The sequence below is a fragment of the Pelophylax lessonae genome, assembly GCF_965119305.1.
Source record: "Pelophylax lessonae genome assembly, chromosome: 4".
Lineage (NCBI taxonomy): Eukaryota > Metazoa > Chordata > Amphibia > Anura > Ranidae > Pelophylax > Pelophylax lessonae.
The window spans coordinates 550365677-550392944 of NC_138771.1; the positions used below are offsets into that span (position 1 = coordinate 550365677).

The following is a 27268-nucleotide window of genomic DNA, read 5'->3' on the forward strand; positions in this document are numbered from 1 at the left end:
TGTTTACTTGGTTGGCTATAGTTTAGCCTTGGGGACCTTGGGTGATCCCATCCCTCATGTTTAACACTGCTTTGGGGCGTCCCAATGGTTAAGAAGATGAGGAACTGTGTCCGTCAATGAAGGAAAGAGAAAATTAGATTTTTGACCTATTTTTTGTAAAGTCCATTTCTCTGATGTTCATTGATGGACACAGCACCCACCCCTCTGTGGAGTTGTAATTCTTCTGACACTGCATGTAACAAAACTGAGTACCTATAGCAGAGAGAAGGCGTATACCCCCTGGGACTGCCCATAGGGGTAGCCAGACTTTTTTTCTGCCTAGTGCCCTACTCCTGTAGAGAGTAGTATAACTGAATGGTTAAGAAGATCAGGAGCTGTGTCCATCAATGAACATTAGAGAAATGGATTTTACGGGAAGTCAAAAATCAAATTTTTCACCGGTCTGAAGTTTTTATTTTCTGTTTCATTTGCCTCAGAAAACAGTGTGATCCTTTTTCTGGGATTGTCTTTTATCATAGAACCACTATCTGTAGGCCTGTTATTAGCAACTCAAACCCATAGGTGGTGCCATTTCTTCACCATTCAAACAGAAACACATGTTTTAGAATGTTACATGTCACAAAAAATTCATCTGTGTTTATTATCAAAAGAATAAATGTTTAAATGTGACACGACATTGCATGTTAGCATGCAATATTGCAGCAAAGAATATATATATATATATATAATATATATATATAGAAATAATATAATTACACACAAACACGTTAAAGTGCAACTGTCATTAGCCACCAACATAGGTTAAAGTGCACTTGTCATGTAACCTCATGGGGCCAATGAACAGTTGTGCCGCTGAGCACAAGTTTTAAATAGAAGGATGAGAATAACAAATGTCATAAGAATGCATGCACTTTGCAGTAGTACATTAGCACCTTATAAATACATGAAAGAAGCACAATAATGGAGATATTTAATTTAATGTTAAACTTTTGACCAGTGATTCATATTATTATTTTCTTTCTTGCAGATTTGTATTTGACACTTCTGGAGACTTCGGTAAAGTGTACACATATGGAATTAAATGAGTGCTAAATATATGATAAGATCTTATAAATAAGTTGTAGCTACTCTCAGAGGAATACCTAGAGTATGTGAAACTCATATTGGAACGGTTCTTTAACCCCTTTCCACTGCCCCCCAGGGCTCTTCACTTAAGGGGGGAGTAAAGGGCTCTTCACTTAAGGGGGGAGTGACTGTCAAAAAGGTCACATGATTGGGAATGCATCCCGATGTAACGTTAGAATTCCATACCTCGTTAGATTTCCATACCCTCGTCACTTCCTGTCCGAAACAGCTGAGCAGCGTAACAGTGCGCATGCTCAGAGCCCCGAAAACACCATTGAACAGCTGTGAAGTTGAGGAGTGCGCATGCTCGGAGGGAATGAAATAATCACGGTATTGTGTGTAATGTTATACTTGCGGCAGTTACATAAAAACAGTTCGGCTGCAACATCAATCATCTCCTCTGCTATCCCTTGTCACCTCCCTGATGTCGGCTAGTAAATATAAAAGCGGCGGCGGGTGTATGAATTCGAAATGACGGAGATCTCGGCTCCGTGATGCGCTTTTATATTTATTAGCCGTGAGCAGGGAAGTGAGAGGGGAAGGAACGGAGATGATTTATGTTGCAGAGGAGCTGTTTTAATGTAATCGCGGTAAGTGTAAGTACCGTGAGAAATCCATACCCTCCGTAGGTGCACCGGAAGGGACGAGGGTATGGTTTTCTCACGGGTATGGTTTTTTCACGGAACACCGGCAGCTCCTGATCATAACTAGAGTCCAATACCTGTCTTTGACAGCTCAATTGTAGTGCTGGGAGCACACAGTAAGTGTGCTCTCAGCACAAAAACCTCAGATGCTGTGGATGCCCATGTGCGGGATGTGGCATTAAGGCCTACCCTCCTTGCTTCCGCACATATGCATTACATGCTCAGCAAGAGATTTACAACCCCCTCCTCTAATTAACAAAATATTTTAATTAGTATTCATAAAATTACACAAATAAATAATAATGGCTAGAAAAAGCAACCCAGACAGTGAAAATTGGTGTGCTCCTTACACTAGTGATAAGTTTAGTACCCCCCAATAAATTGGTTGATGGTGTAGTGACTCCCCCTTTAAACTGGTGGTCAGTATAGGGCTTCCCTTTTCACTGATTGTCATTGTAGTGTACCCCTTTAAACTGGTGATCAAGTGCCCATTTACAATGGTGGTCAGAGGGAGCTAAACAAATATCACAGATGTTAGTGAATAAGTTGCCTGACAAGCTCTGAGTTCCATGCTTCCGGTTTGGAGCCCGGCCAAAGGATTGAGGTCATCACCAGTCCAGAACTATTCAGTCATCTTCAAGCAGAAGATCAGTGTGCCTGCAGTTTATTTGCGAGCACACCTTTCAATGGCTAATCATAGATGGGCCATCTGTCATTGAAAAGAAATCTGTCAGTCCTAGCTGTCAACATTGCACAGATACACAAGAACCATATAACAAACTTTCAAACACGATGGAGGAACTATTATGCCAATTTGTGTTAGACTGCATCCCCAGCGATACATCCAATATTTCAAATGGACATTAACAGCTAATTTTCAAGACACTATATAGAAAAGACAGATGTTTGTATCACATGCTTCTTATAGTGGTTAAGGCCATCCATACACAAAAGAAATTTGCTCAATTCCCCCATCAACACAGACAGTGTTGATGCGAGAACCCCTCTTGTCAAGCCGTTGTCTTCTCCCAGTGGGCAGGGTGGGAAGGATCGGGGAGGCCGTCCTCGCTGAAGGAAGACGGTGATTATTGCTAGCGGCTATAACAGCCACTAGCGATAATCGCATTCGCAGGTAAAACCTGGCATGCTGGTTGTACCCAAGTTAATAGATCTATCAACTTGGTACATTCAGCCTGCTCATACACGGTTCAAACCATGTATGGCCTGCCTAATACCAACAAAAAAAAAGTATATTAAAAAGATATAGTTTGCTAAACTCACTGTTTTAAAAGAAACACATATGCTGCCCATAACAACTAAATGCCTTTGAATCTCTGGAGTAAGTACAAAAATAGACAGTTGATTACTGTGGACAACACTTCTACTGTTTCTTTGTAATAGTGCTAAAAATAAGCAATGAAATCATACCCAGACTTGACTTGACATGGAGTTGATGTCAGTAATAAATGCTTTCTAGATTTAGATGGTACTTTTGTTAGAACATTGTTTCTTAACCGGGGTGCCGCAAGCAAAGCACCCAGTTTGGAAGAGGAGACAATGGCGGCATTTCCAGAGAGTAAAAATTTGCTTCTTTTTTGAACAAAAATGAGGATAAAAGAACATGCCACACACACTCAACCCAAGGAGGGTCAGCAGACGCGTTTCACAATCCTGTGCCTAATCATTGTAATGACTAAGCACAGGAGTGTGAAACAGGTCTGCTGTCCCTCTTTTGGTTGAGTGTGTTTGGCATGTCTTTTATCCTCATGATTGTTCTATAAAGGAGCTATTTTTTACTCTCTAGAAGTGCCGCCATTGTCTCCTCTTCTACTTGCTTAGATGGGGTATGCGGACCCAGGCAGGCACCCAGGATCTTTCTTTGGCAACTGAGTATCCTACAGGGAAGCCTATGGAGTGGTTCCCAACCCGTTTGCCTTTCACAGGACCCAGTTTGCCTTGGATCACACCGTGCATTACATTAGTAAAAGGGGCTCTGTGTTAGGAAGACTAGGTGGTGATGGGGAGACTGATGTGATGCAGGGAATTTGATGTGATGGGGTACTCTCTGATGTGATGGGGAACTTCTGACGTGATGGGGGTCTCTGATGTGAAGTAAATTTTATCAAGACAGTTGTGTGCATTTCACCATGCACAGATTTCGTATTGATAAGTAATTTTTCGGTTTTTACATTTTAAACTGGGGTGCCACAAGATTTTGCATACTTTTAAAGGGCCCTGAGATTCAAATAGATTTAGAAATGCTGTTTTAGAAAAAAAGGGGTTTCTCGAAAATAAGCACAGTTGGGAACTGTGGTCACAACATTTCTAGTCCACTAAAGGTTAATGGTACAGAGTGTGCTGGGTGGTTTCTTTTTTTTTTGGTTCACACTGCTGCGACTTTAAATCCATCATCCCATATCCTTTATTGCGGCTTGCATATGACTTGCATATGAACGTTTCTATTGCAGTTAATGGGGCATGACTTGACGCAGCAGTGTGAACCGGGGCTAAAAATTGAACTTTATGGACACGTGTCTCTATTCAACAAACCCATGTGACTTCATCAGTCTTTTCATGTGTTTGCCTATTTGTTGCGCTGCATTATGGAGTTATTCTTCTCAATGATTTAAATTGCAAATTACAATTAAACCCAATAAAATACAGCACAGTGGACATTTTACCAGTGCAAAGCAATGGAGTACATTGGTGAAAACTCATCCTGTTGGAAACAGTATCATTACTGAATTCATTTTGCACATTTTTGAAAACATAGTACATTAAAGATGTTGTAAACCTCAGAAAAAAAAAAAAGAAAAACCTGAAAGACAAAGGCATAATAAGGTAGTATGCATTGCATACTAGCTCATTATGAAGTACTTACCTTAGAACGAAGCCCCCCGCAGTGCAGTTCACAGCACAGAGCGCATGCGCCGATGACATCATCAGCTGCATGCAATGTAAATATTCCCTAAAGGTGCAAGTTTTGGAGATATTTACATTACCTATAGGTAAGCCTTAATATAGGCTTACCTATAGGCATAAGTCATTAAAGGGGGGTTTACAACCTCTTTAAAGGCTAGTAAAGTCAGGCTTCTTATGAGGGCTCCAAAGCTGGCCAGAAACTAGTAGAATCTCTTTAGAAATTGTTCATTTCAAGAACGTTTGTTTGATTTTCTAATCAATGGTAGGGTCAAATCAAGAGTCTTTTTGCAGTAACAATAAAATTTGAAGGAACGGAATGGAAAATTTTTCCCCAATGATCAAAAATTCTAATAGTGGTATTTTTGTGTTTTTTGCTCAGGAAAGTTCATTTAATCCAAAATCGAATGTTGTTATAAAGAAACAAAAATTTGAACTACTTTCGAACGACATTCGTCAAATCATTGAATATACTGAGAATTTTTATATGAATATTTCTATGAATGTTAATTTAAAAATCTACTAGTGTATGGCCAGCTTTAAGCCCCGTACACACGAGTCGAAATTCGGACGGAAATTTTCGTCCGACGACCGATCTGCCGATTTTTGGCTTGTTAGTATGATGCTTCCGACTTTTCGGCCGAAAAAATTCTGGTGTGCAGGCTATAAAATTTTTGTCCTCCGTCAAAACACCTCCGATTTTCGTGCAGTCAGTACAGATTTTGACAGGGAAAAATCTTAAGAGCAAGACTAGGCATGCTCAGAGAAGAAAGAACACAAAGAAAGCAAACTAACACATGACATCACTTCTGAAGTAGAATTCTGTCGTGCAGGAAAATTCGTGTGCAGTCTAAGCACATTCCAACCAACAAAACACAACTCTGGACAAAAGATGGACGACTGGTCGGCGGAAATTCATTGTGTGTGTACGAGGCTTTAGTCTGCTCTGACTACTAGGAATGGGCTTGGGCCCGTTCGGGATCCCAACTGCCTGATCCCACCAGGAATGCCACCTACACTGCACACGGCTAATGACAGCTGCACGGATTGGGAAATGTCTCATTGCCTGTAAATAGCCGTGTGCAGTGTCAGCTTCCTGGCGGGATCGGGCAGGAGGGATCCCAAACATGCTCAAAGCCCATCTCTAGTGACTACATAACAGCAGCTGGACAAGAGTGTAGATAATTTTTGGACCTAAAAAGACCTTGCTTTTAGCAGTCTAAGGTTTGTCCCATTTTGTTCCTGCAGGTAAAACCAAACAAAGATGTTGGTGCAGGTAGGTGAACACAAATGTCACTGAAATCATTCATGTACATGAAGAAGCCTTTAAACTGTATAGCTGGACCCTAAAGAAAAGTTCCTTTCCTGGCCCACCTTATGTCAGCACACGACGGTTTAACTCCTCCTCTGGAACCCACAGGACCACCTCTGCTTAGCTTGACCACTTAAAGACCGTAAGATTTTACCCCCATAATGACCAGGCCATTTTTTGCGAATCGGCACTACGTTATTTTAACTGACTGACTGACTTAACTACACTCTACCCAAATAAAATTGATGTCCTTTTTATCCCACAAATAGAGCTTTCTTTTGGCGGTGTTTGATCACCTGACGATTTTTATTTTTTGCACTATAAACAAAAAAAGAATATGTATATATATTTTACTTTCTGCTATATAGCATTTCATAAATAATTTAAAAATCTATTTTTTTTCATAATTTTAGGCCAATTTGTATTCTGCCACAGATTTTTGGTAAAGAAAATACCAATAAGTGTACAGGCGGTCCCTGGGTTACAAACATCCGACTTACAAACGACTCCTACTTACAAACGGAGAGAGAGAAAAGGAAGTGAGGAAAAATCTACCCCTAGGAAGGGAAATTCACTCCTGTAAGAGTTCTCATGGGAAAAAGAGGTCTTCACTGAAGCTTCATCACCAATCCTGGTTTCCACAACAACCCAAAATGTTCAAAATACAGTTATCATAGGGACAGAAAGTGAGGGGAAATCTTCTGAACAGGGGTACAGACAGCAAAACAAATGGTACGGGGGTGTTAACCCTTCCCTATGTTATCCAAAAAACTTGATTCTTTTGGCTGGAGCTACACTTAAAAAATTTACCTGTTCCGACTTACAAATAAATTAGACTTAAGAACAAACCTACAGTCCCCATCTTGTTTGTAACCCGGGGACCGCCTGTATATAGATTGGTTTGCACAAAAGTCTACATTTATAATTTTTTTTTTTTTTTTTTACTAGTAATGGTGGCGATCAGCGATTTTTAGCAGGACAGATCGGACCAAGAACTGATATTTTTGACACTTTTGGGGGAACCAGTGACATTACTACAGTAACCAGTGCTAAAAATATGCACTGTTACTGTACTGACACTGGCAGGGAAGGGGTTAACACCAGGGGCGATCAAAGGATTAAATGTATGCCTAGGGGGTGTTTTCTAACTGTGGGGGGGGGGGTGGACTTATGGAATCAACACAGGGACCTGTGTTCCTAAATAAGAGAAACACGGGAGGTGTGTTTATAAAGGCAGACTGCCATTCTGTCTCCCCGGGGAGTGATCGCAGGTGCCTGGCGGCAATCGTGGCCCCCGACCCCATAGATCAGCTTCTCCTCTGGTGAATCGTGGCGCTTGCGCGCCCCCACGCTCGCTCCCAGGGGGCGACGTATGGGTACGGGGTTTTGCAGGGCTAAGCTACCTTGCCGCAGTATATCTGCGGCGGGTGGTCGGCAAGAGGTTAATAAAAGACAACCCCTCCCCAACTGTAGTGCTCTTCTTTTGTGGTAACGCTCCAGGCCACCTGTTGATTGCATTGTCTTCATTGGGATCTTTCCAAACAGCCTGCCCATACATGGCTTGAATCTTGGTTGGTCCCTGCTGAATCGGCTGAGATATGAAACGTTTATGGCCGGCTATAGGGTGTCTTCACTCTAGATGGTGGAACAACAAAGAGACACATGAGGACAACATCATTGTGAATCTGTGCAGCGGGTAGGATTAGACTGGCAATTTTGGATGAACTTGATTAGTTAAAGCTGAGCTTCAGCTAACACTTTATAAGCTGGTACAGCAACAGTTTTTACTTAAAGCGGAGTTCCACCCAAAAGTGGAACTTCCGCTTTAGGTAGTCCTAACCCCCTGACATGCCACATTTGGCATTTCGTTTTTTTTGGGAGGGGAGCGGGTACCTAGTTTTGACAGGTACCCGCTCCCACTTCCGCTCGGAGCGCCGCGGCGCCGTGAGCGGAAGTTCTCCTCTCCCCCTCCCTCCCTGCAATCTTCTGGGACATGTCAGAGGTCCCAGAAGATTGCCGGCCAATCAAGACGCGAAGCGCAACTCGCGCATGCGCAGTGCGTACCACCAGTGATGCCGGCGCCGCCGAGACCAGAGGGAGAGGATCGAGGCTTCGGGCGGCCGCATCGCTGGACTGTGGGACAGGTGAGTGTGTGTTTATTAAAAGTCAGCAGCTACACTTTTTGTAGCTGCTGACTTTTAATAAACACAGAAAAAGATGGAACTCCGCTTTAAATAAATAAAAGCTAACCATTGCATCAATGTCAGAAAACTCTACTAAAGCTTTACATTCACTTTACTAAAAAAAAATAATAAATGCATTTTTTTTCTGAAGTTCATTGAGAACTACAAGCTGAGATCCACAAAGGATGTTGACGGTTGTAGTCCATTCACACACAGAGCTGAATGAATGAATGAGGTGTGGGCGGAGCCTCAGGCGGCCACGCTGATTTAAAAAACTGACAGCTAGTATAAGGAACTTCTCCCTGAACTGCTGTCATAGGAAGGGGGGTGATCGGGCAAGAGGCTGCAGCATTGGGAACATGTTACATGTTCCACCCTAAAAATGGATGGAATATGTAACATGTTCCCAAAGGTGAACTTATCCTTTAAGCACTCACCCCATGCTGTGACTGCAGCTGTCCACACCCTGCTATGATTGCCATTTTAAGTGGAAGTAAACCACCCCATTGTTTTCAGCCAAGGAAGCTGCCATCTTCCGCCCTCCCTCCAAAAATGAAAAGTCAGCAGCTACGCATACTGTAGCAGCTGACTTTTAATATTAGGACACTTACCTGTCCTGGAGTCCAGCAAGGTCGGCACCGCAGCCGATGTTTCCATCGGCTGTCGGGTGCTGCCACCACCATTGCCGGTGAGGGAATCTGGCAGTGAAGCCTTACGGCTTCACGGGCGGATCCCTACTGCGCATGCGCAAAGTGCGCTGTGCATTCGGATTGGCTTGGCAGTGGGGAAAGGAGGAGGGGGCCAAACTTCCAAGGGACAGCACCACGTCAAAACAGGTACCCGTTCCCCCCTCCCCCCTGAAAGGTGCCAAATGTGGCACCGGACAGGGGGGAGGAAGCAAATGAGCAGAAGTTCCACTTTTGGGTGGAACTCCGCTTTAACACATGTTTAGGCATCTTCAGCGTTTTTTTCTGCTCTTTAGCTCCTCCTATGAACATGCTGGTGATGTTTTTTTTTTCTGCCTTTAAAACGATTCTCTTCTTATACGTCTGTAAATGCCTATGTATACATGGACACACAGGCTAACATAGAGGTGTGCCTACAGGCAGAAGAAAAAAAAACACCAAAGTGCCATTTTTTCACGCCCTATGTGCATGTGACCTTAAAAAAGTCATGGTTTGTACTGATTTGTCATTGTCAGCCTTGATTCTTATTTAGCATTTTTAATTTGTGCACATGTGTATGACTGTTAGCGGCATATACACCATAAGTCTTAGTTCCCACTATGAACTGCTTATGAATCCCACAGGAACCGCACCGCACTCTTGTTCAATTCACATGTGATTCAGTGCGGTGCAATTTGAACCCATTCATTTTGAATTGACTCAAAACGTACCGCATTGCACCAAATGTGTGTATGTACCAGTTTTGGAACCGCACTGCAACCGAATCGCATGGTTGTTTTTTACCATGCAATCTGGTTCAGGGAAACGCACTGCATTTGCGTCCTGCATTTGGGGTGTTGTTAAGATTGCTCTGGTACCCGCTGCAGATTGCAAGAGCAGTGCGACTTGAAAGCAATGTGGGAAACGCACAAGGATCAATTTCACGCACTGTACTCTAGTTGTGTGAACCTAGGCTAAACTTTACAGAAAAAAAATGCAGCGACACTATGTTACTAATTTTCATGTAATCAGTGTTTAGCAGAATTCCCATTTGATGAGATTAATGTATACCAGGCATCACTAAATGGCGGACCGGGGTCCGGATCCGGACCCAGTTAATGTCTCATCCGGACCCCTGTGGTCCCACCCTTTAGAGTTGTTCTGCCCACAGCCATCACCACTGCCAGTCTCACAGAGCCAACAGCTGGAGGCAGGACAGCTATAGACAGAGGACGGGGGCTATCCAAGTTAACAAGCAAGTGATTGGTTGCGAGGATACAGGGTGGCCATCGCAGAAACATGTGATTCGGACCTCTGCAGGAAGAATATTTTATTGACTGGACCTTTGTAAATTTAAATTCAATACCCCTGATGTATACTATTATGGAAAGCCGTGGATTTCTACACCTCTAATGTATACTATTGTTTGCTTTATTATTTTGTTACTTTTTTAGTTACTTTCAAATTAATTTGTTATTTTTGATGTCCCTGTTTGATTCCAGTTAATAAAATTACATTGGGATATTTGTCACATTGCAACACAGTACATATATTTTTTCTTATGTATACTTTTTTTATTCTAAGGTTGCTCATCAATGTCTTTATGGACCTTGCTTTCTGCACTGGTGCTCAGTCATGTTGGAACAGGAAGGGGCCATCATCAAAATGTTACACAAAGTTGGGAGCATGAAATTGTCCAAAATGTCTTGGTATGCGGATGCCTTAAGAGTTCCCTTCACTGGAACTAAGGGGCCAAGCCCAACCCCTGAAAAACAACCTCACACCATAATTCCCCCTCCACCAAATGATTTGGACCAGTGCACAAAGCAAGATCCATAAAGACATGGATGAGTGAGTTTGGGGTGAAGGAACTTGACTGGCCTGCACAGAGTCCTGACCTCAACCCGATAGAACATCTTTGGGATGAATTGGAGCAGAGACTGCAAGCCAGGCCTTCTCGTCCAACATCAGTGCCTGACCTCACAAATGTGCTTCTGGAAGAATATTCAAACATTCCCATAGACACTTCTAAACCTTGTGGACAGCCTTCCCAGAAGAGTTGAAGCTGTTATAGCTGCAAAGGGTGGGCCAACTCAATATTGAACCCTACGGACTAAGACTGGGATCCCATTAAAGTTCATGTGTGTGTAAAGGCAGGCATACCAATACTTTTGACAATATAGTGAATATGTGTACCTGCTTGCCTGAAATTTAGCCTTTCAGAAATGTCTTTTTTTTTTTCCCCACAGGACGTGAAGAGAAATCTAAACAGCGATCAGAGGTAAGAAAAAATGCAAGGGAAATTTCTATCAATACCGGGGGACAGGAGGGGGGGGGTCAGTCTACACAGAATAAAGTCAACTTTTCCCCACTGAAGAGGCTATTGTATGTGAAAGAAGGACTCTTACATCAATGTGGAACTGGAAAACCAATGGTGTATTTGTAGCTTTTTGTAGGTTTTGCCATTTCTGTTGCCAGCTTCTCTCTGGATTTTTATGTTCTCACTATAAGATATCTATAAAAGGAGTGCAGGCTGTAAACTAGGCACGTCCTACACTCAACTAAACTATGCAATATTACAGCTTACTTCACTAAATAGTGCAAAGTGCGTGGGTATGCAATCTAAAATACTGAGCATTTTTGAAAAAAAAAAAGCAATATTTTTACATTCTGCTACATAACATTCCCCCCCAAACAAATAAAAAAATGCTTTCATCCTTTAAGGCTGGGTTTCCACTAGTGCGACTTCAAAGTCGCGCGTCTTCAATAGCGACTTTGTACTTTGATAAACGCGCGACTTGTGTACGAATTTACAACGACTTGTTGCGGCTACGACTTGTTGCGACTTTGATGTATGCGACTTGCACATAAAAGATTCCTTTTCCTGCTAGTGATGTAATTCCTTTTCCTGCAAGTGATGTAATTTCCTGTTTTGGAATAGTAGTGTATGTTGCAGGAAACATGTTGGCTATGCAGTATGTTGGAGCAGCAGTAATTATGGCTGCTGTAGCAGCTGTTATTGATGAGGAAGAAGAGGACAGGAGAAGGAGAAGGCATCGCTTCTGGATCCATCCTGTCATCTCCCAAAGGGAAGAGAGAGGCCAGTTCAGGATCCTTTATCATGACCTCCGTGCTCATGAAGACAAATTCTTTAATTACACACGGATGTCAATTAAAAGGTCAGAACATATGTTCATGTCAACTCTTTAACAAATATGTCTCTATGTATGTTATTTTTTACATGGATAATGTTGATAAATGCCATATATGTTTTTTTTTACAGTTTTGATGAATTGTTGGCTCCGCTCTCCACACATCTAGAGAGACAAAACACTAGATTCAGAAGGAGTATTCCGCCCATAGAAAGACTGATTATCACATTGAGGTAAATTTTCCAACCTACTTACCTCCTGAGGCATTTGGAGAGACACATTATCATGTAATTATCATGTAACATATATGTAGTAGTGGTTGTGATTATGTTTGCCATGTTTTTTTCAACAGTGTCTTTCTCCTGCCTATCTTCTTCCTTCATTTCCTCAGGTACCTTCGTCCAAGCCAGTTTATGCATCATTCTAACATTATTTTTTTATTTTTAGGTACCTGGCAACTGGACATACCTTTACAAGTTTACATTATGAGTTCTTGGTTGGCAAAACTACTGCCAGCTATATTATCCATGATACCTGCAGAGCCATCTGGAATGTTCTTAAGGATTTGGTCCTGAAGAAACCCACTACAGAAGACTGGTGCAAGATAGCAGAATATTTCTGGGACCACTGCAATTTTCCAAATTGTGTTGGTGCAATTGACGGAAAACACATTAGAATATTGAAGCCCATTGGCAGTGGAAGTAAATTCTTCAACTACAAAAAATACTTTTCTTTTGTCTTACTAGCAGTGGCTGATGCCAAATACTGTTTTAGCTATGTAGACATAGGTTCGTATGGAAGCAGCTCAGACTCGAGCATATTTGCGAGATCCACATTCGGAAGAATGTTGAGGGAAGATGGACTTCAGCTGCCACCGGACTGTCCACTACCAGGGACAAACGGACCACCACAGCCATTTGTTTTTGTTGGAGATGAGGCTTTCGCTCTCAGTCATCATCTCTTAAGGCCCTATTCAAATCGGTCTCTGACTGTGGAAAAAAGAGTTTTCAACTACCGCTTAACCAGGGCAAGACGAGTTGTTGAATGCGCCTTTGGAATTTTAGCTAACAAGTGGAGGTTCCTGCACACATCTATCAATTTAAAAATGGATAATGCAATATGTGCAGTCAAAGCAGCATGTGTTCTTCACAACTATGTTGCACTTCGTGATGGGTACAATCATGAAGATTGTGGCATGAATGACATGGAGGGTGCAAGTTTGAGTGCCAGTAGGGGCACAAGCAATGGTGCTACTGTGCGTGAGGGATTCACATCCTTTTTCATGTCTGCTGCTGGTTCTGTCCCCTGGCAGCTGGACGCTATTTCATAATGTATCACACGTTCCAACACAGTCCAATTTTGAATAAAATTCTGTTATGTTTTCCTTATATTTCTGTGCAATTATAACCAAAGTCTGCATATTGTTCCAGTTCTAGCTATAATAAAAATACATTGCTTAACCTTCTGTTTTGCTGTTTTCTACTGTAGATATAATTATATAGCATACACACATTATTGACAGTACTATAGAAGCAAAAATAATCCAAACAAAAACCACAGAGTAGAGTAACAAGGTAATTTTTTTTATTTTTTTTTTTTCTCAAAATTTAGAAAAAAATAAACTTTTTATAACAACATCACCAATGTTTTGGAGATACCAGCACCAAAACAATGAAAAAATAAATTAACAGGTAAAATATTAACAACACCAAAAACAAAAAAAATTACAAATCCTGGTATATAATTGGAGATTCAGTGGACCCAGAATGAGAAATATTTGATGGGCCAGATGGGCTTGGGTAATCACTTGCAGATCCCTGACGGTATTGCCTTTCCGGGAAAGGCGTAACCTGCATGGGAGCAGGTTGGTAAGGTCTTGGTGTGCCAAGGGTGGAGGCAATAGGGGGCGGTATTGGGTGCAACATGCGGGGCCTGGAGATATTCGGCATGTTGCCATACTCATCGTAGTATGGGCGATTAACTTGGTGCCCATACTGTGAACTTGGTGGTGGTGGTGGTGGTGGTGGGTACTGGTAATTGGGGGGATATGTGTGGTGGGGGGGGGGGGGTTTCCATACATGCTGTAGAGCTTGCCTCCCCAACCACAAAAGATTGGGCGGTTGACATGAGAGCCATCCTTAGTGCATACTTTTTCTCAGGGGGGACCTGCTTGCACATACCCAACAACACGGTCATGAAAGCAGTGTCATCACACATGCTTTCCTTCATGTGTGCGTTCATTTCCTTCACCACCTTCAGAACCTCCTCCATGGGTTTACCACCCCTAGGATTCGCCCTTGATGAAGACCTTGAGGAAGATCTTCGTGAAGGCCTTTGTTCTGTACTAGGCCCTGGTTCAGCCTCCACCGCAGCAGGAGAATCAATAATGGACAATGGTCTTGATATTACTCCCTCTGATTCCTCACCATCAGGGTCAGGGTCACCAGGGTCTTGGCATCCCTCCTCCTCCTCCTCCTCCTCCTCCTCCGCTGCCGCCTCCTGTGACCCCTCCTGCTGGTCAGAACCAAGTGAGGAGTCTTGCCAGCTTGCTTGGGTTCTGAAATATAATGAATACATTTCAAATTTTAGGAATATTAATATATTTTATATGTCAACTACAGTATCTAAAAAAATGCTGACAACTTACTCTCGCATCTCCAACACCGGCCTTAAAAATTCCAGCTCCTGGGCATGCGCATAGGGGACAATCCTGGAGGACCCAGAACCACTCCTTGCTTCTCGTAATTTTCTGAGATAGCGGTTATAGCAGTCCTTTATGCTTCTCCATCTGGTTTGTAAGGAGTGCACTGAAAAAAAGAAAATAACGGTACTGTACTGTACATATGGGGGCAAGCAGCAATGTGATAAATTGCATATATGAAACACTTACATTTTTCAGTCCGTTCTGTACTTGTAAGACAGTCCCAATTTTCAAAATAGATCCTTGCAATCTCCAGCCATGCTCTCTCCTTCCTCACATGGTCCTTATATAAGGGGTCTCGGGTGTCGTATATTGAGGGGCGAGCTCTGACCAGACGTATAATCTCCTCATTATCATGAGAAGTTCTTTTATTCTTCCTGGATCTTGGCATGCTTGCTGTATATAACACTCTCCTCTCCTCTGCTAACTATGGGAAGTGATGTTCTTGGGAGGTGCAGAGATCATGTGATTTGGGGCGGAACATAACAATAAAAAAAATTTACTGTAAACTTCCGTGCAAATCGCAACGAAGTCGAGACGAAGTCGCGTTCAAAACCGTGTACTGCGACTTCGTTGCGACTTACATTACCTTCTATGAGGGACATATCGCACTAAAGTCGGCCCAAAGTAGTGCAAGAAGCAATTTTGAAGACGCTGCGTCTTGAGTCGCAGCAGTGGAAACGGTCCACATTGAAAACAATGGGTTTTGACTTGTCATGCGACTTGACATGTGTCAAGTCGCACCGCAAGTCGCACTAGTGGAAACCGAGCCTTAGGCCAATTTGTATTCTGCTACATACAGTATTTTTGGTAAAAAAAAAAAAAAATAATAATTGCAAAAAGCGTATTTGGATTGGTTTGCGCAAAAATTATCGCATCTACAAACTAGGGGAAAGATTTATGTCATTTTTATTTTTTATTTATTTTTTACTAGTAATGGCGGCGATCTGCGGTTTTTAGCGGGACTGCAACATTGCGGCGGACAGATCGGACCCCTAACTGACATTTTTGACACTTTTGGGGGGACCAGTGACATTACTACAGTAATCAGTGCTAAAAATATGCACTGTTACTGTAATAATGACATTGGCAGGGAAGGGGTTAACCTAGGGGTGATCAAAAGGTTAAGTGGGAGCATAGGGGAGTGTTTTCCAACTGTGGGGAAAAGGGGTTGTGAAATTACCATAGAGACCTGATGTTCTATATAGAAGGATCACAGGCGCTCTGTAATCATTTCAGAATGAAGAACGGTCAGCTGTGTTTACAACAGCTGATTGTTCTTCTCTCTGAGAGGAGAGCGTTTGGGCCTGCTGGCCCCGTACATCGGCATCCCCGCTGCCTAGCACCATGCGCGTGACTGACGGATGTCGTTTCACGCAGCCGATCCAGCCTGCCGCAGTAAAACTGTGGCGGGCGGTCGGCAAGTGGTTAAAACAGCTGTATTTGTTTTCTAACCACTGCACCCCAACACTGCTGTGTAAATGTCACTTGTAAAGTCCACAGTTCTAAGAAGTATAAAAAAAACAGTGTAAGGGTCCTTTCACACGTTCTGCATCCGCCGATGGACTCCATTCTGCTCAGCGGGGGATCGATCCACCGATCGCCGCTGAGCAGGCAGATGGCAGCTCCGTCTCCGAGCTGTGTGCGGAGACGGAGCTGTCAGATCCCCGCTGTCCTCTGTGGGGGAATCGCATAAGAACAGACCGCCTGTCCGTTCTCATCCGATCCCATCCAATCCGCTGGGCGGATGGAAAATAGGGTTTCAATCCATCCGGATTTCACGGACCGGATCGGAAGCGGATAGCAGCGGGTGTCAGTGGAAATGTCCCTGCTGACATCAGCTGCCCCATAGGGATGCATGTGGCATCCGATCAGGTCCGCCTGATTTGATCGTTCGTGTGAAAGGACCCTAATGCGGCATGTTCAGCACTGTATACTCCCAGCGCACAACTGCAGCTGTGCGTTTAGTGCAGCCAGGTGGGGGAGGGGCGCTGATTGGTTGGTTCAGCAGGAACCGGCCGAGATTCTAACCGTTAACCACTTTACCACCGGAGGATTTTGCTGTCTTACGTCTGGGCCACTTTTTGCGATTCGGCACTGTGCGACTTTAATTGACAATTGCGCGGTCATGCAACGCCGTACCCAAACTAAGTTTATGTCCTTTTTTCCCACAAACAGAGCTTTCTTTTGGTGGTATTTGATCACCTGTGCGATTTTTACTTTTTGCGCTATATACAAAGAAAGAGCGACAATTTTGAAAAAAATAATAATATTTTTCACATTTTTTTATATGAAATTCCCCCCAAAAAAATGTAAAAATCAAAATTTTTTTACTTTCTTTGCCAATTTGTTTTCTGCTACATATTTTGGTAAAAAAAAATCACAATAAGCGTATTTTGATTGGTTTGCGCAAAGGTTATCGCAGCTACTAACTACAGGAAATTTATGCCATTTTTATTGTTTTTTTAACTAGTAATGGCGGCGATCTGACGGCGATCTGCAATTTTTTTTTTGCGGGACTGCGACATTGCGGCGAACAGATCGGACCCTTGACTGACATTTTTGACACTTTTGGGGGTACCAGTGACATTGCTACAGTAATCAGTGCTATAAATATGCACTGTTACTGTAAAGATGACACTGGCAGGGAAGGGGTTAACTTTTATTGGTGATCAAGGGGTTAATGCATGCCTGGTGCTTACTGACGTGTGTGGGGGGAGGGGACTGTGTGACACAGGCACAGATCGCATGTTCAGCTATGCTGAATCCTGTAATCTGACCCTGCCTGTCACTTAGGAGATCCGCCCGCTTTGTTTACACAAGCGGGCGTATGTCCACACTCGATCCCCGACGATCGGAGAAGAGTGGCGGTGATCACCGCCTCTCCTCCCCTGGCCCGACTCCCGCTGTAACTGAATACAGCGGGAGCGAGCCTCCGGCGGCGCGCACATGCCGCCCACAAGGGGAGGAGTCCAGTGACGTAGGATCGTGCCACATTGCCGCAGTAGTGTCAATGTGAGCGGTCGTAAAGTGGTTAATGGTCAGGCTGAATGTACCAAGTTGATCAATCAACTTGGGTTCAACCAGCCTGCCCGATTCTCTTGCGATTATCGCTAGAGGCTACTGTAGCCACTAGTGATTATAACTGTCTTCTACAATTGCTTCTACAATTGCTGATTACCCTGTCAACACTTCCTGTGTTGATGGAGGAATCGTGCAATTTTCTCTCCTGTAACCCGTAGTTACAAATTGCACCATCTATGGCCGGCCTAAGAGTAGCAGCAATGTGAGTAAGTGATGGTCACACTGCTAGAAGTCCTCCACAACACCAACCACCACATAATATATGCTGCCCTCACAGCAGCTGCCCCCCCCCCCTTACACCCCTAGCAATGCCAATCTCTACATGCTCACACACTCATGCATTACTAGAATTTGACAAAGCATATTAGTGAAATGGCAATGCTATTCCACAGGCACAGACGGGATTAGTATTTTATGTATGTAGGGGTAACTAACTGTGGGACTGGCCTGTAGATACCACGTGAGGCCTTCTGGTGGTACTTCCATTGATCTGTTTTATATTCCAGAATATGGGACTGGAGAGTAAACCTTGGTATGGAGGAGAGATGGAGCGCAGAGAAGCAGAGTGGGCCCTCCGTAGAATCAATAAGGTACAAATACATCTAGTATAAATTTACATGCAGCTTGTAGGTTCTCCTTCATTAAACTTCAATGTAAATAAACTAAACTTTACTGTACTTAAAAAAAAAAAGGAAAATTTCAACTATTATAACTATTTTATTACATGTGTAGGACGGATGTTTCCTGGTACGTCACAGCTCAGCACAAAATCAGTTGCATTCATATACCCTGGCAGTGCTTTACCATGACCACATTTACAACATCCCTATTAGAACAGCAGGGACTCTTGGGTTCTCATTGGGAAAAGAGGGCAAAAGGCATGAAGAGGTGAGTGATTACAATGTTATTTACCATTGTCACATGTTAATTCTGGGTACATCCCTGCCATGGTGGGCAGTGAACTGCGATATGATGTGAAAACAACGGATTGGGTGGTACAGATTGACACCTGTCATTGTAGCTCCAAACTTCACAAAGGGTTGGTATAGAATTGAAGCATTGTGTCTTGGAGATTGAGCGCTAATTTGTGTTGTACACTCCTTTGCAGAAGACTGATAATGTTTTTGAGAAGCAATAAAATTAAACGTTATGAAAATTGAGGAGCAAGTTCCTTGTGCCAATGCTTTTAATGGATGTGTTGGGGAGATGTACCCTTGGGTAGCCTAGGGGGCCCGACTGCTGAACAGGGCATTGTACAAGGTGTGCAGTCCTTCCTCTGTCTTTAACCACTTTAGCCCCGGAAGGATTTGCCCCCTTCCTGACCAGGCCCTATTTTTCGATTCGGCACTGGGTTATTTTAACGGACATTTGCACAATCGTGCAACGCTGTACCCAAACAAAATTTACGTCCTTTTTTTCCCCTCAAATAGATCTTTCTTTTGGTGGTATTTGATTACCTGTGCGATTTTTATTTTTTGCACTATAAACAAAAAAAGAGCAACAATTTTGAAAAAAAAAAAAAAAAACAATATTTTTCACATTCTTTTATATGACATTTTAAAAAAAAATTTTTTTTTTAACATTTTATGCCAATTTGTCTTCTGCTACATATTTTTGGTAAAAAAAATTGCAATAAGCTTATTTTGATTGGTTTGCGCAAAAGTTATTGCATCTACTAACTACGGGAAAGATTTATGTCATTTTTATTGTTTTTTTTATATATATTTTTTTTTTACTAGTAATGGCGGCGATCTGAGATTTTTTGCAGGACTGCGACATTGTTGCGGACAGATCGGACCCCTAACTGACATTTTTGACACTTTTGGGGGTACCAGTGACATGACTGCAGTAATCAGTGCTAAAAATATGCACTGTTACTGTAATAATGACACTGGCAGGGAAGGGGTTAATACTGTTGGTGATCAAGGGGTTAAATGCAAGCCTAGGGGAGTGATTCTAACTGTAGGGGGGTTGGGCTTGTGAAATGACCATAGAGACATGCGATCCTATATAGCAGGATCACATGGTCTCTGCTCATTGCAGGGAGGAGGACAGACGGCCGTGTTTACATCAGCCGACCGTCCTTCTCCCTCAGCGGGGAGAGATCGCTGGTGTCAGGTGGCAATCGGAGCTGCCTGACACACGCGCCGGCTTCCCTGTGAACAAGCGGGGGCGGGAGCGCACCGGCGGTGTGGCGCGCATTCCCCCCCTTCGGCCTTCAGGCGAGCGCCGTACATTTACGGTGATTTGCTTGTAGGAACCAGCCTGCCGCAGTATATCTGCGGCGGCTGGTGAGGAACCAGTTAAAGAGTATGTTAACCCTAATATTTAAAGCAGAACCCAACTGCATCTGAGCACCAAAAATACTATTTCATTCATTTTTAATATTTGAAGCAAATTCACCTATCCATTAATGTCTCTATGCTCTATTTTTTTTGGGAATCACTTTAAAAAACACCCTCCTAGCATTTCTAGCTATGGTCATCTTGAGTAAGAGCAGATGATTCATGTAGCATTTACTTCCTGGAATCCACCTGCCCTTAGCTTAGGCACTTAAGTAGGAGGATGTGCTTAGCTGAGAAAGCCCCTCCTCCCCCCTCCTCCGGATGAAAGAAAAAAATGCCCATAAAGACTCCTGGGATACATGGTATAATTTTGGCCTAGACCAGAAACCAACTGAAGAAATGTAAAAAAAAAAAACGTTTAAAACAAGTACATTTAGTAATTAGTATACCCTCATATCTATTAACTAATGCTAGCCACATAAGGATTAAAAAAAATTAATGTTGATTGAGAGAGTTTAGTTTCCCTTTAAGTCCCCTTATTTGTTCCCTTTTGAACTGTTAAATATACAAGCATTGAAATAATTTAGATATATGTATCTGTTCAATAAGTACAAGAAAAATCATGTGAGTGGATAACTATCTGTGCTTTCTGCCTCTGTGCTTGTGTGTTGATAATCAGCACACCCAGTGATTTCCTGCGTTAAGAATCTGCAGATTCCTGCTACTGGAATGATGTGTGTGAGTAGCTGTGGCTGCTCAGCCCATAGAATGCAGTGACAGGCCAACAGCAGCTATACTGTAGCTATTCATAACTGTTTGCCCAGCCAACGAACACCTACTGTGATCAAGGCTAGATGCACACAAACTGATGTTATAGATATGCCATTAAACCTTATGACAGTCATGTGCCAGAGCACCACCATGTGGTCCCTTTCACATCTTAAAGGGAACCGCCTCTACAGATTCACCCTCCTAAAGCGATCCAACAATGTGTCGTTTAAAGTGACCTGTACAAACAACTTTGCCTCTTAAAGGGAACTATCCTGTTCATTCCACATCTTAAAGTGCCAGCATCTTACATTGCACGCCAATGTAAGGGCCCCAACTGAGCCGGCAGAAGAACCAATTTTAAGACTGCTTCCTAATCAAGGTTTATCCAGTAAGCCCTACTGGTTTGCAGGCAGTCTTACCAATGTTTAAGGCCTACCCCTAGACTTTCCTGACTGAGGGCCTACAAGTGAGCCAGCCAGTTGGTTTCCTTGTTTATCCATACACGTCTCACTAGGGGAGTGATCTGCCAGTTGGAGTGCTATTGCTTATGCCCTTAGTCCTGTAGGACAGAGGTTACAATGTTTTAAAGGGTTTTTGAGTGTACTGTATTGTTACTGTGTTGTCTCACTGTGTCTATTGGTTAGTCTTTAAACTATTGCATTGTCTAAGTTTTATTGCTACTAATACAACCTGGTAATTTTTTTTATCACACTTGGTGTGTATGTTTTTTTGTGTGATTGCTGGTAGACCCTCCCGGACAAGATATTTTTGTGGTGTTAGCAGGAGTGGGGCTCCGATTAGAGCCACGGAAAGAGCAGTGGACCCAAATCTATCAGTGGCTCCCTTGGGGGTAGTGCTACAAGGGTATCACTTTAACTTCCAAATTTCTGCATTCATTAATGGCTAACACAGTACAAGACTCTTCCCTTCTTGCTTGATGTTAGTGCAATTTCTTTTTCGTGTTCTATTAGGTAGAAGTGTGTCCACTCCCAGTGTGTGTCTATCCACACACATGTAAGACAGCAGCCATGTAGGCTATTTCATCGGGTGCCATGTAACCTAACAGTGCAAACTGTTAGGTGCAAAGTAACGTAAGGTTGTTTGTGTAGAATGTGTAAATCATAAGCATATTATCCTTATGTAGATATCCAGGTTACCTCTTCAATGTTTGTTTTGCTGTGAGTAGGTACACGATGTTCCGGCCAGGAAATATAGAAACATAGCAAGACTTTACCTGTGTTGTTACCGTGAATGATTGCTCTACAAATCCACGGTTGTGCAATCACGATTTACATAAAAGATTAAACAAATATTATGTTTTTTGGAAATAACCTTGTAACAATGTATTTTTTTGCCTCCACCCAATAAAAGTAAGGTTTCTGAGAATGCTGACCTAGGGGCTTTTCACTTAGCTGCGTAGATAACCCACATTGCGAGGACAAATAGACTAGTATCTGCATGTTTAGGAACCTGACTACATAACATGTCTTATATCACTTGCACATGTTTGGAATTATTTAACACTACACAACAGTTACCTAACTCCACTACATGAGTATACCTGGGGCAGAGGGTTCCCAGTCAGTTACAGCATGAGGTATACTCATTCATTTATGTAGTTGTGAGAAGTAGAGGGGAGTCACTGGACTTTTGTACATGGCCATCAAAAACATTCTGTTTGGTCTTTATGGACGTTGAAAAGCACTTCAACAAATGCTACTTCCATCCTTTGGGACTCAATGTGGTGTACTTTTTACTGATTTATATCTTTTGTATGATGGATTATGACAATACCAGGTTCATAACAGCAATCGAACAGTAAAGATATTTTGGGGGAGAATTTTCACAAATGGGGTCTCTTGAAGAGGAAAAACAATTTTCATAATGCTGTATTTTCAGAAAAGAAAGAAAACAGAATTCAAAAGCCTTTTGTTTTATTCTTGGCATTTTCCATTTTCCTGTGCCTCAAGATTAATGATTATGTGGGTTGATGATGTGTACTTATAATGTAGATTTCCTTCTAGCTATGCAAGTAGGTTCCTCCAATTCACTGACCTCCTATGTGGATAATATAATATCTAAACCAGGGATCCTCAAACTACGGCCCTCCAGCTGTTGTAGAACTACAGATCCCATGAGGCAGTGTAAAACTCTGACATTCACAGACATGACTAGGCATGATGGGAATTGTAGTTCCTGAACAACTGGAGGGCCATAGTTTGAAGACCCCTGATCTAAACAATCATTAAAGCAAACCAGAAACTTCATCAACTTACCTAACCCAGCACCATCAGCATACTATACAAAGCCTTTTCTCAGCATAAGCACACCCTAAGCTCAGAATAACCAAATGCCCTGAAACACACTTATTTTTTGCATAGAGGAGTCGTAAGTCTGGCCCCACTATTTCCATCTCTAAAGCTGGCCATACACTGATTGAAATTTGTCTGGTTCACCAGTGACTAGCAGGATCTCAATCAGTGTGTGGCCATCCCCGCTTATCGTTTGTTTGACTTTTGTTGAAGACAGAGGCGTAAATAGAACCTTCAGGGCCCCAGTGCAAGAAACCATGAAGGGCCCCCCCGGACCCCTTGCCAGGGCCCTTCCCTTCAAGCCTGGGGCTCTTCCCACTGATCCTGGGGCCCTTTACTCTCATTGTGGGGCCCTTTATTACGTTCCCACAGTGGGACCCTTTTCACAAGTTCTGCAGTGGGCCCCCTTCCTGCCATCTTGGGGCCTCCCCATGGTGGTGGAATGTCAGGGCCCGGTTGCACGTGTGACCTTTGCAATCCTGGAAGTTCACCCACTGGTGTCAGTAGTTTTTATTTTTTGGTATTTTAATTGTATTATTTTTTATCATTTTATTTTATTTTTTTACAATGTCACTGACTATGACTCTGTCCATTCAGAAAAGGAAGGAGCTGGTAAATTACATATTTACCGACCCCTTCCTGGTTCTCTATTGTGACACATCCCCTGCAGCAGCCAGCAGGAGAGGGGAGGGAGCACAGTGGGGGGGGGGGGGGGACCAGGGGAGCACACAGGGGCCCAGAGACAGCAGAACACAAGTGAACTGGATAGGAGGAGTGGCGGGGGCAGCATACAGAGGAACCAATCTCCTCCATTTTCCTCCTGCAGCTACAGGAGGAAAAAGGAGGACAGTGATTTTTCGACATGCTGCCCCCGCCCCCTCCTACCCAGGTGTACAGGGGAGCCGCACAGGTCCCCTGGAGCATGGGGCCCGGTTGCAATTGCATCCCCTGCAACCCCTGTAGTTACGCCCCTGGTTGAAGAGATATGTTTGGAAATCTTTTTCTCGATCAGCCAATTGATCGATTCTTTCTGACAGTGCGAGTGCCAGTGCCAGTGGAATTCCTTGAAAAATCTTATTTGTATGGAAGAATGAATCTGTTTGTTTTTTATTAGTTCAGGCCACTGGCTGAATGAAAATAAATTGTGTATGGTCAGCCTAAGCCTCACCATCGGCCTCAAGGTCCTCCTTTAGAAAGACAGTCAGAATTGTAAGCAATGTGATAAGGCAGCAGTGTACAGATCGTAGTCTGGTAGCTGCATTTTGAGCATTCATAATAACCTTCTGGAAGATAATGGTGCTGGGCCTGTGATGGCCAAGTTGGTTGGATACAAGATAAAGGAGTGACTTTGGCAAATCCTCAAAGGGGCTGGTTCCTTATTTTTCAGTCTTCTTGAGTTGCAAGAAAGATTGATCTGATGTTTGAAACACAAATTGCTATGCAATATTTAGCTATGAACATGGTCAGAAGCGTGTAGATTTTTCTGTTGGGCGTTTCCTCTTGCTGCCATTTCCTTATCAGCGTTCATCTTTCTAACACAAGTAATTCAGTAGTTTATTGTAGCCAACCGCAGCACATTTATTCTTGCAGCTATTTACATGGAAATAAACACTGATATTTTGTTTTTAAAGCATGGCTTGAAGGGCAAGAAAGCTGGTTGTGGTTTTCATAGCAGTTGTTTTCCAGATTAAAGTACAAATAATTAAACTTTCTTGCCTCTCAATTTATTCTCTAATCTACAATGTCTCCCAAGACAAAGATTTAGAGTACATTATACACCGTCACCCTCAGGTGCCCCTGTTACCTTCTAAAGTGTTGATGTGTTTTCCCCCCACTAACACCCACCCATTTGTGTTTTTCTCAGGTGTTTCCCAGTGTTGTGCACCTGATTGAGCATTATCAGCATGAACAACTCTACTTGGTGAACCGCCAGACTTCAGAAAGAGAGTCCACCGCCTTGCTGTACCCTGCTCTCCTATGAGATGTCTCTGCACCTGTGGCTGTTCTGGTGTTACAGCTGGATTCCTCCATAAATTACTCCTAGATCACTATTACCACAGCAGTTAGTGTTCACCATTTTACAACTAGTTTATTACCCCCACCAATGATATTAATGTTTCTATAGCCAGTAACTAAATACTACTTATTTTCTGCTATGGCATAATCCACCTTGTACACTTTCAGACCCTGTTTCTGATTGTCCCGCTTACTTTTATTTTTCAGTACCAGTGCAAAAATTCTTCGTTCTTTCTGAAAGAAACATAGTGATCTATAAATGCTAATTTGCCTTGCTGTCATGCCAATCACTCTGATGTATGCAGATAAGGACCTCTGACTTTCCTGATATACTTACTTCCTCCTGGTCAGTGAATTACAATAGTTGGTTAAACTGCAAGGCAACAAGCATTTTCAGGAAAAGGTCAGCAATGGCACCTCCCAAATTTCTTTTAGCAAAGTTTTTTTTTACGCTGAACTCTAGACAAATATAAAAGACAAATTAATGCAAGACTGTATCAATGAATTCATCATTAACCACTTGCTGCCCACCCACCATCAAATGACGGTTGAGCGGTGTGTCCTTTGACGATGCCCCCAGAACGGCCGCTCTTGCGCGCCAGCAGGGGGGCGCCCAGTGTGGCGATCCTGGTTGCGCCGTGTTCCTAGGACACAGCTCAACCCGATCTTGGTAAAGAGCCAATGACTTGGCTCTTTACCCATGTGATCGGCTGTGTCCAATCACAGCAATTTACATGTAAATGAGGAAGTGCCGTTTACCGGCTCTCCTCGCCTCACACTGTCAGAGTGTGTGGCGAGGAGAGCGGATTGGCTCCTCCTCAAAGGGGGATCTAGGACAGGTAATCATAAAATCAAAAAGCAGAGCGCCTCTAAGTGTTATCAGTTTAATTAAAAGGGTAATGCAGGTACAGGAAAACTGCTCACATTTAAAACAGTATAAAATAGCTCATCTGTTAGGTGGTCTGCAGGAACACAGGGGTCCACGGCTGGATGTTAGTAGCTCCAAGAGGTGGTGCAGGGGATGGTGAAGGAGGGAGATGTCTGGAGAGCCAAGAGACCAGATAGTAGGATGGTCAGCAGCTTCAGGAAGGTGTTCTGTTCCTCAGGGAGACACCTGGTGAGCCGAGAGACCGTTAGGTAGGATGGCTGTCGGCTTCAGAAGGGCGCCCTGCTCCTCAGTACATCCGGCGCCAACAGATAGGGGAGCCCAACGTGACAGATCCAGCAGCCAAACGCACAACGCGTTTCCGAGCGTGCGCAGTAGCCTCACAGGGTGAGGGCGTGCGCGCTCCTTTCTCAAGTGCAGTGGCATGACACAGAAGAGCTGAACAAGTTTATAGGAAGCCAGCACTCAAGCTGGGTGGATACAGATGGACTTAAAGTGGCCATTGTAAATGGGCTGGACAGTGGGACCACAATACTTAAAGCGGCAATAAGAAAATAAACACAAGAAAAAAAAAATCGCATACAAATAAAATCGCATAAAAAAAAATGGTTATTTAACAAGGTAAAAAGACATACATCGGCTCTAATCATAATATGGTGTTAACATCTAGCTCTTCGTTTAAACCCTTGGGTGAAAGTGAATCCAGGGTATAGATCCAAAATGTCTCTCGTTGGCATAATTTGGCAAATCGTTCGGCCTCAGATGAAAGTTTGGGGATAGACTCTATTACCCAAACCTCCAATCCTGATGTGGACTTGTTGTGGAACTCGAGGAAATGGCGTGGTACGCTATGTTGGTCACAACCCTCCTCCACAAACCTGCGATGGCGACCAAATCGTTGCCGTAGTGGGCGGATGGTGCGACCAACATAGAGTAGTCCACAGGGACAGGTCAGGCAGTAGATCATGTAATCAGTGGAACAGTTGTAGAATTCTTCCAAATGGTAAGTCTTATTCTCATGGGTGAACTGTTTTTTACCATGTCGCACAAAGGCACATGTTTTGCATAAAGGCTTGTTACATCGATACATGCCCTTTAAGGGAATGAGGCATAGTGGATTATGGACTTTTTTAGTTTTGAGACGACTGGGTGCAATTTTGTTTTTTAGGGTGGGAGCCCTACGGTAAGTAACTCTAGGTTTGTGACCTAAACT

The 27268-nt window shown here is 43.1% G+C and overlaps 1 protein-coding gene across 1 annotated transcript in view; it reads left to right on the forward strand.

The window, feature by feature from the left end:
• SH2D6 (SH2 domain containing 6) overlaps positions 1-25351 on the forward strand; it is a 43771-nt gene extending 18420 nt beyond the window's left edge. Inside the window, exons 7-12 of the mRNA XM_082254276.1 lie at positions 1028-1056; positions 5937-5964; positions 11098-11129; positions 18292-18375; positions 18518-18673; positions 25018-25351. Of these exons, the coding sequence (XP_082110402.1) occupies positions 1028-1056; positions 5937-5964; positions 11098-11129; positions 18292-18375; positions 18518-18673; positions 25018-25134 (446 nt within the window). The 3' untranslated portion in view covers positions 25135-25351. The remainder of the gene's footprint in view (positions 1-1027; positions 1057-5936; positions 5965-11097; positions 11130-18291; positions 18376-18517; positions 18674-25017) is intronic.
• Positions 25352-27268: the final 1917 nt, after the last annotated feature.